This window comes from Papio anubis, chromosome 4, assembly GCF_008728515.1.
Source record: "Papio anubis isolate 15944 chromosome 4, Panubis1.0, whole genome shotgun sequence".
NCBI classification, from domain to species: domain Eukaryota; kingdom Metazoa; phylum Chordata; class Mammalia; order Primates; family Cercopithecidae; genus Papio; species Papio anubis.
In genome coordinates this window covers 22,918,244-22,930,567 of record NC_044979.1, presented here as the reverse complement: position 1 = coordinate 22,930,567, position 12,324 = coordinate 22,918,244, and the positions used below count along the sequence as shown (strand labels likewise).

The window sequence follows — 12,324 nt, the reverse complement described above, 5'->3', positions numbered from 1 at the left end:
CATTTTACAGTGGATTTTCTTCACTAATGTCAAAACTGAAATTATTTCAAACTCAGTAGGAATGACATATGCTACCCAAATTATTACTAAAATTAGTAGAGGCATAGGCTTTACAGAAATAACTGTACTATCTCTAATATGTGCACAATTTTTTTTTTTTTTCTGGTGGCAGGGGATAGGGTCTCCCTCTCTCTCCCAGGCTGGAGTCCAGTGGTGGGATCTTGGGTCACTGCAGCTTTGGACTCCTGGGCTCAAGTGATCCCCTCACCTCAACCTCCTGAGTAGCTGGAACTATAGGTGCACACCACCACACTGGGCTAATTTTTGTTTTTGTAGAGCTAGGATCTTACTATGTTGCCCAGGCTAGTCTCAAACTCCTGGACTCAAGCAATCCTCCCGCCATGACCTCCCAAAGTGCTGGGATTATAGACGTGAGGCACAGTGCCCAGCCCAATTTTGGTTAAAAAAAAGTAAAACATTGCCAGGCCAATCTTGTCAAAGGCCAAAACTAACAACTGAAATTAAATAAAGATAAATATAAATAATCCGAACTTGGAATGAGAAATATTGATAGCATATATATATGATGGGTTGAAAGTCTAGTAATGATGAACAGTTAAAAGAATGAAGCGTTCTAATTGACTGCAGTTGTAATATAATTGTTGACATGAGTGCCAAGGATGCTTTATAAAAGCTTCCATAAAAATGCAGGGTGCTGCTTGAATCAGAGCTGAGAAATGGGGCTTGGGTAATGTAACTACTCTGCTTGGCAGTAGACTGGCCACCCCGTGGACCATGTTTGAATAAGGCCAAGTGTAGTGAGTCCTGAGGAGAGAGACCCAGATGGTATGGGTCACTACTTCTTGATTTTTTCATGTTAATAATTATTAGCTAGGAGAGGGTCCCAGAGAGCAGAGCTAGAGCCAACAGCGGACAGACAACATGCAGAAGACCTGAGCTGAAAATAAGGAACAACTATTCTTTGTTCCCTGCACAGGGAGTACCTTGTCACTGGAAGTGTCCAAGCCAGAGGTGCCATGGAGGGAAATCTCACCATGGGCAGGAGATAGGACTCATGCTTTCTGAGGTTCTCCTTAGTGTAATATTCTGTGACCTTCTTATTAATAATGCAGATAGTATTTTAGGCCATCAAAAGTGAACCAAGCCGGGCGCAGTGGCTCGTGCCTGTAATCCCAGTACTTTGGGAGGCCAAGGTGGGCGGATCACTTGAGGCCAGGAGTTCGAGACCAGCCTCACCAACATGGTGAAACTCCGTCTCTACTAAAGTACAAAAATTAAGCTGGGTGTGGTGGTGTGTGCTTGTGATCCCAGCTACTTGGGAGGCTGAGGCATGAGAATTGCTTGAACCTGGGAGGCAGGGGTTGCAGTGAGCCGAGATGGCGCCATTGCACTCCAGCCTAGGTGACAGAGCAAGACTCTGTCTCAAAAAAAAAAAAAATGGGAACCAAGTTTAGCATGGGATAATGCACGTAGACAAGCTGGAGGGAGAAATAGTCTGAACCTTAACCTAATTCATTCTTAGGACTCTTTTCTATTTTAGGGAAGGCTAACACTTTAGGAAATTCAACCATCCCCTCACATCCCCACCCCACTTAAAAGATCTCATCCAAACTCCTCCCAATTAGAAAATCAAGAAGCATTTACATCAGCTTTAGCCTAGATTTTCCAAAGGGGCTCAGTCTATGTATTGTGGACAGATAGTTCACCATGTGTCACTTGAAATATCTCTGGTCCCTTACAGAGTTCTCCTATTACCACTCCTATTACCTATGTCCGTCGCCTGTTACCATCTCCTATTGCCACTGTCAAATCCCAGAAGGAGATGGCTACAAACTCCAATAAACCTTTTGCTTATAGCAGCATGGGCCCCATAGATGAAGTATCGATGCCCATGTATCATGATTGTGTGGCACAGCCGATCTGTTCCTCTCTTTCCAGTAGTGCTAACTGAGAAGCTTAGGGCAAGAGGGGACATCCATGCTGCTCTATTGCTTCCCTTCCCAGGGACTCGGTGAGCATCTACTTCTCAGGTCCATTGAGTCTTTCCTCCCATGCCCATAATGATTCATTAGGTAAAGATGCTGGAAAAGTATTTCACCCATAAGAACAGAAATCAAGCCAGGCACAGTAGCTCACGCCTGTAATCCCAGCACTTTGGGAGGCTGAGGCAGGTAGATCACTTGAAGTCAGGAATTCGAGAACGGCCTGGCCAACATGGTGAAACCCTGTCTCTACTAAAAATACAAAAATTAGCCGGCATCATGGCGCACACCTGTAGTCCTAGCTACTTGGGAGGCTGAGGCAGGAGAATCACTTGAACCCAGAAGGCAGAGGTTGCAGTGAGCTGAGATCATGCCACTGTGCTCCAGCCTGGGCGACAGAGCAAGACTGTCTCAAAAAAAAAAAAAAAAAAAAAAAAAAGATCAGAATTCAAGAATTACCTTGCTACCAGAAGCCAGAGCATAGCCTCCCCCCACCAGAATGACAATCTCCCAGGGCATAGTCTTCTGGAAGTCCTTCCAAGTGATGATGGGTTCGGTCCCCAGTGAGCGCTCCTGATTCTCTCCTGGATTAGAGAGAGATGTAAAGCCAGATAAACCCTGATAGGTGTGATTTGTGGAGACAGGAACCTAATTGGTGAAGTGGATGATTTGGGATACTGCTATTTCGGGGGGTGGGAATCTGAAGGACCTTGGTAAATCTCTTTGGGAGTATTAGTCTGATTTGGGGATTCTTCAACTAGAGCCACCCCCAGTTTCTTCCCTTGATCCTTTTCTCACCATCATTCTTTTTCCCAAAGCAGGGCTTCTTCGCTGGAATAAGGAAGAGGAGGAAGCCAAGGAAGACAGAGACTGTGGCATCAGTGCGGTAGCCTTTCCTAGTAAAGAGACAAGCATCGCTGAGGAGAAGGGTCAGGAATTTTCAGGAGTAACATGATGTCTCGGGGCAGTCTGTGCAAACACAGTGCCTCTTTTTAGGACTTAGTCTAGAGGTGAAATTAACCTTAGTTCTTGCCAGTTGCTGCCATGCTATCCACAGTGGATTTAATGGGCAATGGTGAATGTCTGGAGGCAGGGCCTGGCTAGAATAGATGTCTTGGTGTGAATTTGTGAGCCTGTTAATTGGGGCAAGTCCTAGAAGGAGTGATCAGGAGTGAAGATGGTTAGATAAAGGAGAATAGAAGAGGATGAGACCTCTTTCCTATGAAGGCCACACCTCCATGTGCCTCCCTTCTCAAGTGAGAAGTTGGTCTCTTTTCTTTACAGTTGGTACTTTATAGATGTTTTCTCCTTTAACTCTCATAACCACCTATGAGGTAACCAAGCTTCCAAGAGCTTATGTAATGAGACTACTTGCAGCACTGGATCCCAGCCCCAGACCGGGACTCCAAAGGGTGTTTTTCCTTCCTGATTTCACACTGCAGCCTCCCTAAAAAGAGTGGATTCCCCAGGGAATGAAATCTTCCTGGCTTCATATCTTCCCCTGAGAGTCTATGAAGGATGCCAGTAGTTCTTGCCTGAAGAATTGGGGTGAGGGAGTTGTTCTTAAGGAGGAAATTATATCACTTACTTTTCAAAGAAAGAATCCCAGCCAGGGACAAAGCCAGGCTCCCGGGTAAACCACAGTACGGTCATCAGGATGAAGAAAAATCCAGTCACCATTTCAGGGTAGCTATAAAATAAAACAGAAAGACCCACTCAGGAACTGAGTAATTTCTCCTAGCTTTTTCACTTTGCTTCTGGAAGCTTCTGTATTTAGAGTTTCAATACCCTAGACATAAAACACACTCACTGCCTAACCACAATGAATGGCTGACAGTGAGATGAGGAGAAGACTGAGTGGCCCCCAGAAAACATGACATTAACCATGTTCCCTGGAGAAACTTCTGTGGAAAGGGCAAGAGAACACAGCACTGTACATTTATAAAATAATTTCAAATACAGCCTACAAGGAGAGTGCAGTGAAATAGGCACCCCCAAACACAGTGCTGGTGGGAAGAGGAATTGCTACAACCTTTTTGAGGCCATTTGATGATATACATCAGAAGCCTTAAAGTTGGTCATTCCCTGGCCGGGTGTGGTGGCTCACACCTGTAATCCCAGCACTTTGGGAAGCGGAGGCGGGCAGATCACGAGGTCAGGAGATGGCGACCATCCTGGCTAACACAGTGAAACCCCGTCTCTACTAAAAATACAAAAAATAGCCGGGCATGGTTGCGGGTGCCTGTAGTCCCAGTTACTTGGGAGGCTGAGGCAGGAGAATCACTTGAACCCCAGAGGCGAAAGTTGCAGTGAGCCAAGATTGTGCCACTGCACTCTAGCCTGGGCGACAGAGCGAGGCTCCATCTCAAAAAAAAAAAAAAAAGTTGGTCATTCCCATCATCTAACCAGAAGTGCATACTGAGACATTTATTACCTATTAAAAAATGGAAGCATCCTGTATATCCAGTGATATTTCATACACTGAATACATTTTGATACAACTCTATGTTAAAATGAGATGCATCTACTGATAATCCTGTTTCCACAGCAGAGTTAAGGACATGGAACATATTGTACACTGTTGAGTTGAGTACAGTGTTGAGTTGAGAAAGGCAAGGTATACAATGGTTTCGGTGTGGACTGAATTTTACCAAAAATACAGAGTTTTGCACAAAAAAGCATGGAAAGAAGTGTCAACATTTGTTAACACGGGGTGCTAAGAATTCAGTCAATTTTAATTTTTTCTTATACTGTCTTATATTTTTGAAATGTTCTACGATGAACATATATTCCTTTTATAACTTAAAGCTTTAAATAAGACAGTGTCTACCTGGATTGTTTTATGCAAAGTTGTGTGTGCCAATTGCCATAAAAGGAGAAATAGCACTAAATAGGAAGCTGGGTCCCTGTGGAGAAGCTGATAGAAGTGGCTGAGGGTTGGTTAGAGATTTCTTGGGCCCTCTGTCTCCAAGTCTGTCTTTGATACTGCTTTTTGCCCTAAATATAGCACAGCGTCTCCCATCTCCCTGGGAGTGATAACTGGACCACTGTGGTGGCATGTCAGAGCAATGAGAGGAGGCCTGGCTTTGGAAGGAATTCACATTTTCCAAGAGGGTGACTGTGCTGTCTTTCCCTTCTTCTGCCTCCGTCTGCCCCATGGTCAGCACTCCACCCCATGCCACGGCTATACCTTGGACTCCAAATAGAGCAAAGGGAAAGGGTGGCCACCTGAAATCTGGGCCAGCTTGGCTTTGGCATTAAATAGCATCTTCTAAATGCCTGATTCAGAGTTGTGGAAAATTTTCCCAGTGTCAGGGGCTGTCAAGAACAAGGCTACTCCTGTGCTCACTTTACCTGCTGTGTTTCTGCTGGAGGAGGAGAGAAGAGGAATGGCTGATTTTTACCTAATGTCTCCCAGCTTTTCATATTCTTCTTGGATCCTCTTCTCTGACAACTGTTCCCTTTTGGTCTTCTTCTTCTTGCTGAGAGAGCAGGTCTCTTTAAAACTGAGAGGGGAGAATGAGCAAATGATTAAAGAAAACACACTTCTGAGGCCCAGAGATCAAATATTAGGTATTTACTAAACCACTCGCCTGCTGCGGTCACTTTTCTCCTCTTTCACATGCTCTATCCCTCTATCCCCCACCTATTCATACGGCTTTTATCTGCCACATTATCCGGACCCTCATCAACCTTGTGCCCTAGACTATTGGGGATATCCATCTGGGTCTGTCTCTGGTATATCGGTGTGAAGTGATGTCTCAAGGACTTGTGCACGTGTATTCGCGTGGGGTCGTTTCTACCTACTTGTCTTTTACATAAGTAAAATAATTAGTGTAATGTGGTATATGTGTCTAGGTGTATAAACTACAACTTTTACTCCACTATGTGTCTAGATGTATAACTAACATTTTTACTTCAGAGAAGCTTTGTCTCTAGCCAAACAAACACACAAACATCTGCATATATGGAACACACAGTGTTAGTTTTATATTGGCAATACTGGAGTTAAGAAGTATATAGACATCATTGGTTTGACAACAGTCTGAGTAAAAAGAAAAGTCAGAGAACATTTCTTGACCAATGGGAGCATATGGACTAATAGCAAAACATTATATTATCTTCCCTTATGTGTTTGAAACTGATCAAATTTGGAGTAGACTGACTTGTTATTTTGAGGCATATGAGCATATTTTATTCAGGCTACTAAGTGTAAATCACCCATGCCTATAAAGTTAAACCTAATGCAAATTCTACTTGGAGTCATATTTTTTATTTCTTATTTCTTGGAGTAATTGGAAGTACTCTATATGCTTTGAGAGCAATAAAACGACATTAAATACTCTTCACGTCAGACTTTGTATAAACTGGACAGGCTCTCTAACCATTTAGTTGGAATTAAGAACATTTCTTGTGGAGCTGAGAGTGAAGTACATAGTTCACAAATATTTAGAATGTCTAGAAGAGACAGCGCCTGACTCTCAGTCCAGACCACTGCATTCTCCTTGGGCATCCTCTGTGGTTACCTAGCAGTCCCCCTTGCACAGAGCCATCCGGGGCCCATGCCATGGCCTTTGGATCAACAGGGGGGCCTCAGTGCTTTGCTGAAAGGGCCCTGGGACTCACTTGCAGCCTAGGAACAGCCAGTGCATCCAGAACCAGCTGACCACCAGCATGATGAGCGATATGGGGAAGCTGAAGAGGAACCAGGTGCCAAAGTTCACCACCTCTGCGGCTGGATACTGGCTGGAGGGTAAAGAAGCAGGTCAGCAATTAGAAAAGGGAGGGTTTCCATATGGTATTTTGGGGTAGTATGCCAAATGCTCCCTAAAACATACAGCTGGGCTAAGTGGGGAGATTATGGTAACAGTATGGTAAAACATTGTCTACAGACTCATTTAGTTGACAGTTGCAACTGTAGAGAGCCCAGACAAGAATCATGAAACTAGCTAAGAAAAGGAATCAAAACAACTAAAATTCATATTATTAAAGTGTATTTACTTTGCACTCAAGAGAATGACTCAGGATGTATTTGCCCTTAAAGATTCTGCTAAGTTTATTCATCTGGTTTTCAAGACAACAGAAAACGGAGCAGCTTGGTATACTTTGTTTCTAAAACCACCAAAGGAATGTAAGTTTTGACTGGGGGACACAGTTCTGGAGAATTTGAAGCTCTAGGGCTTAATGAAGTTTTTAGATATTACGGTGCCCATAAGAGAACCAGGACTTGCAATCTCCAAATCTTTATTAAACATCCACTGGTCTCAGGGTAGAGGGGATTTGTTTGGCGAACTGCTCATTCATCAGCAGGCAGAGCTGTGGCTCCCCAGCCCAAGTGTTGTTTCCTGTGGAGCCTGGATGGACCAGGCCGTGAGCCATGGCTTTTGCCTAGACAAGGCTTAGGCCTAAATGACCTACGCTGTGTTTTCCTTGGGTCTCTGTTTTCGGGGCTGGGTGTAAAACTCCTCTAGGTGTGAGACATCCCTCTATCAGTGATCCCTTCTCCCAGATCTTTAACTTCCCTCTCATCTGGATCATCCCTACCAGCATTTAAATGTCTCCCATCTTGAAAACTCCTTCTTGACCCTGCTTTCCTTTCCTTTTTTTTTTTTTAATTATTATTATTTTTTTGAGACAGAGTCTTGCTCTGTCGCTCAGGCTGGAGTGCAGTGGTATGATCTCAGCTCACTGCAACTTCTGCCTTCTGGGTTTAAGCGATTCTCCTGCCTCAGCCTCCCAGGTAGCTGGGATTACAGGAGCACACCACCATGCCCAGCTGATTTCTGTATTTTTAGTGGAGATGGGGTTTTGCCATGTTGGCCAGGCTGGTTTCGAACTCCTGACCTCAGGTGAGCTGCCTGCCTTGGCCTCCCAAAATGTTGGGATTACGGGCATGAGCCACAGTGCCCGTCCTCTACTTTACTTTTATTATCATCCCACATCTCTCCTTCCCTTCACAGTCAGTTCTCTATTTTCTCACTCACCAGAATCCTCAACTCACCAGAATCTGGCTTCTCCCACCACTTGACCAAGGTCCTCTTGCCTACATCACCAGTAACCTCCATGTCACCAAATCTAATGGATACCTTTTCATCCTTACTTTGCATCATCATTCATTGACATTAAATATTGTAGGCACTTCCTTTTTCTTGAAATACTTTCCTCCCTTGGGTAGAGTGGCACTAGATTTCCCTTTCCTCTCTGCTGTCTGATACTGTTTCCTTCTGTCTGTTAAATATGTGAGCTTTATATTTATGTCCTCTGTTCTCCTTACTCTGTATATTCTAGGTAATTTCCTCCACTCCTGTAACTTCCGGTACCAGAAGGCAAAATGAATATGTGGCCCCTTTACCCAAAGGTTATTATGAATATCCAGGCAGGGACAGCAGAACATTAAACCAAGCATGACGCCTGTCTGGGCATGGTGGCCCGTGTCCCTGTACTGGTGGCATGCCCATGGCCCCAGCCCTGCAGGCTGCTCACTTCAAATCTATGCCTTCAGCCTAAACATTAATATTTCCCTTGAGAGTCACAGGTCTGTTTTCACCTGGACATCTCAGCCTCTATGCCACTTTTTCCAAGACCCCATTCCTCCTCTTTCCCCTCTATTCCTTCACCTGCTGAGGGCAGGGGCCTGAGAGGCGCAGACAGCCTTTCCCTCTCTCAGGCCCTGTCTAACCTTCCTGAGACCCAGCAAGTGACCTCTGAGTTTCCCTTAAACCTGACTGTTCCTCCTCCCCACTGCGCTGTCAGCCAAGCCACTGGCTGCCCTGGACAACTTTGCAGCAGTGTCCTGAATTGCCTTCCTGCTGTCTGCTTTCTCCTTTCCAATCTGTTCCCCCCTCTTTTTTTTTTTTTGTCTTTTTCATCCAGAATGAGTTTTCAAAACTATAAATCTGACCACCTCACTAACTGCTTAAAATTCTTTAAAAGCATCTCAAAGCCTTTCAGATGTGGTCCAAGTTCCTCAGTGGGTCTTGCCAAGCCCTGGAGATCTGCCCGTCCAGCTCCCTGGCCTCCTCTTACCCTCTGTCGTTTTCTTTTATGTGCTCTGCTGTCCTGCCTCGGAGCCTTCCTACGCACTGTTTTCTTTGTCTGGATAATCTCCCTTCATCTAGTTTACTCCCGTCCTTCAGGTTTCCACATGGTCGCCTCTTCAGGGAGGCATTTCCTCCCTGTAGATGGGCGAGCTCCCTGAGCAGGGCTCTCCCTGCAGAGTCTTAGACTTCTCCAGTCTCACTTAGCTATGATGACTTTATTTTCCCCTTTTATTCCTTTTTAAAATTTTTATTTATTTATCTATCTATCTATTTATTTTTTGAGATGGAGTCTCGCTCTGTCACCCAGGCTGGAGTGCAGTGGTGTGATCTCAGCTCACTGCAACCTCTGTCTTCTGGGCTCAAGTGATTCTCCTGCCTCAGCCTCCTAAGTAGCTGGGATTACAGGCACCTGCCACCATGCCTGGTTAACTTCTGTATTTTTAGTAGAGATAGGGTTTCACCATGTTGGCCAGGCTGGTCTCAACTCCTGACCTCAAGTGATCCACCCGTCTTGACCTCCCAGAATGCTGGGATTACAGGTGTGAGCCACTGTGGTGGGACTTTTTGTTTTGTTTTGTTTTGTTTTGTTTTTTTGAGATGGAGTCTTGCTCTGTTGCCCAGGCTGGAGTGCAGCGGCACGATCTCGGCTCACTACAACCTCTGCCTCCTGGGTTCAAGTGATTCTCCTACCTCACCCTCCTGAGTAGCTGGGATTATAGGTGTGTGCCACCACACCTGGATCATTTTTGTATTTTTAGTAGAGACGGGGTTTCACCATGTTGGTCAGGCTGGTCTAGAGATCCTGACCTCGTGATTCCCCCGCCTCAGCCTCCCAAAGTGCTAGGATTACAGATATGAGCCACTGTGCTCAGCCTGTTTTTCCCTCTTTCTACAGAAACTCTTCCATTCTCATTTTCTACCATATCTCTAGCACCTAGTCCAGTTCCTGACACACAGTGGTGGTTAGTAAATATTTGTTGACCAAGTGAATCACTTACTTGTTGAAGTGTTCCAGGAAGATAAGGCTGGTGGAGGTGCCGATAATGGTGGTCAGGCCGCCAATGGTAGCAGAGTAGGATATGCTCAGGGAGAGGCACTTGCAGATCATCTGGTCATGGTGGGACCTATACTTTTTGTTCAGCTTCTGCTTCCTGGGGCTGGGGGTCAGGACTTGTGGCTTTTCCTAACAAAGGAAAATCAGCGAATCTCTCCATCCCAGCTTGGGCTCTCTGGCCGAAGCATGAGAGGCAGGTGGCACCATGGTACAGCGGAAAGGGTTTGAGCTTGGGTGTCAGACAAATCACAGTTCCTACCATTTATCAACTTGGGCATGCATCAGAGCTACAGTTCCTTCTCTGTAAAATGGTAGAAACCATATTTTCTCTGCTGAATTGTTGTGAAGAGTAAATGAAGTAATATATGTAAAGCGCTTAAAACACTTCCTGGCATTTAATGAATGGTAGGCTATTATTATTTTTGTGATTAATGTTATTATTGACAGCATGGCTTTTTATTTGAACTCCAGTAAAACTGGTGTCGCTCCACATTGTATTTGAATAACAAACATGTTATTCCTGTAGAGTTAGAATGACAGGATTTGGCCTTCCCCTCGGGCCCTTTCTAATCCTACCAAGACCCATCAAGCTACCTCTGAATCTCTCTCAAGTCTGGCCATTCAAGTCCATCAAGCCCTGATGGAGAGATGACTAAAAAATACACCTGGATTATATAAAAACCCTAGTCTTCATTGGGAAGAGGGTTGAAGTGTGATTCTTTCCTCCCTCCCTTCCTCACTCTTTTCTCCTTGCCTGACTTTTCCTCTCTACTTTTTTCTTCCCCCTTGCAGATAAACTTCAGCTTAGTTGTGGTCCTCTCTGGCCCTGCTTGGTCCAGATGGTGGCCTTTCAGGGTCAGAGAGGTTGCTGAACTCTGGTCTCAAGTGTTGCCTGAAGAAGCAAGTCCCTTCTGTTCCCTTCACACCTGGCCACCTTCATTAATTCTTCATGAGACTAGGAAAGTCCTGGTGCAATTGTCAGCAAGTCAGGTCATGAAAGAACCAATGGGGAAGTGCCACCTTGCCACATCTCTCAAAGCCCTTTCCCACTGCCCCGTCTTCCTCGTGGGGCCGAAGTATGGCTGGACCCTTCCAGATCTCTAAAAGATCCATTATCAGAGCTGGAAGAGACCTCAAAGATTCCTTGGTCCAGTGGTTTTCCACAATCCTTTCTTCTAGTGAAATTTTACACAGAATAGTGTAAGTGTAGCAATTGGATACATCTTTTTTTTTTTTTTTGAGACAGGGTCTCACTCTGTTGCCCAGGCTAGAGTGCAGTGATGCCATCATAGTTCCCTGCAGCCCTGACCTCCTGGGCTCAAGTGATCCTCCTGCCTCAGCCTCCTGAGTAGCTGGGACTACAGGCATGCACCACCATGCCAGCTCATGTTTTTACTTTTATTTTTAGTAGAGATGAGGTCTGGCTGTGTTTCCCAGGCTGGTCTTGAATCCCTGAGCTCAAGGGATCCTCCTGCCTTGGCCTCCCAAAGTGCTGAGCCACCGCACCTGGCTGGCATGCATCCAATTTTGTAATTGGAAGTATATGGATGGGTTAATTCCATGTGGTCATGGAGGCTTGGATTTGAATCAGAATGCTCCCCTACCTAGTTACTTGGCCTTGGGTTATGATTTCATCTTTGCCTTGTTTGCAAAAATGGAGCTCAAAATCGCTACCTCATTTAGCCAAGACCAGAGAAAAAAATGCTGAGTGCAATGATTGGTACATAATAAGCATTTAATAAATGGCAGTTATTTATGATGATGGACATTAAACAAGTGAGACTGTTGAGATGAACCCAGACATTTGAAATCAAGGGTCGTAAGTGACAGTTGCTATTTTATAGAAGCCCTAACATTCATTCATTTGACTTCTGCATTTTATTTCAGAGGAATCGTGCCAGGAAGATCATTATTAGTTCAGAAAAGCAGTTGCCTTACAATCTTAGGACACTCAAATAAAATATTTGCAGTGTCCCTGAAGCATTTTTGAAGACTAGTTTGAGGACCTCTGATCTACACCAACCCCTAGCTTTTATAGTTGAAGACACTGGGGCTCAGGCAGTGGACTGTCTTGCTACAGTCAAGTGAGCTTGATGTCTCATCTCCGTGGTGCACACAGGCCAGACATGTATGTGGGGAATGAGTGCCTGGTGACAGCTCACTAGCCTGACTCCGTTACGACTTCAAGGCCAGTGCCCTTGGGAAGCAGCTCACAGCGTTTCATGTA

General features: G+C 45.0%; 1 protein-coding gene across 4 annotated transcripts in view; it reads right to left on the bottom strand.

Annotated features, from left to right (window-relative positions):
- The window catches only part of SLC13A4 (solute carrier family 13 member 4), a 46,841-nt gene that overhangs the window by 7,113 nt on the left and 27,404 nt on the right, over positions 1-12,324 (bottom strand). For all 4 annotated transcript variants that reach the window (XM_031665137.1, XM_021936307.2, XM_009203918.4 and 1 more), the window contains 6 exons: positions 10,042-10,226; positions 6,630-6,749; positions 5,408-5,509; positions 3,592-3,693; positions 2,802-2,899; positions 2,463-2,587 (listed from right to left, as the gene is read on the bottom strand). In XM_031665137.1, coding sequence (XP_031520997.1) covers positions 2,463-2,587; positions 2,802-2,899; positions 3,592-3,693; positions 5,408-5,509; positions 6,630-6,749; positions 10,042-10,226 — 732 coding nt within the window. The remainder of the gene's footprint in view (positions 1-2,462; positions 2,588-2,801; positions 2,900-3,591; positions 3,694-5,407; positions 5,510-6,629; positions 6,750-10,041; positions 10,227-12,324) is intronic.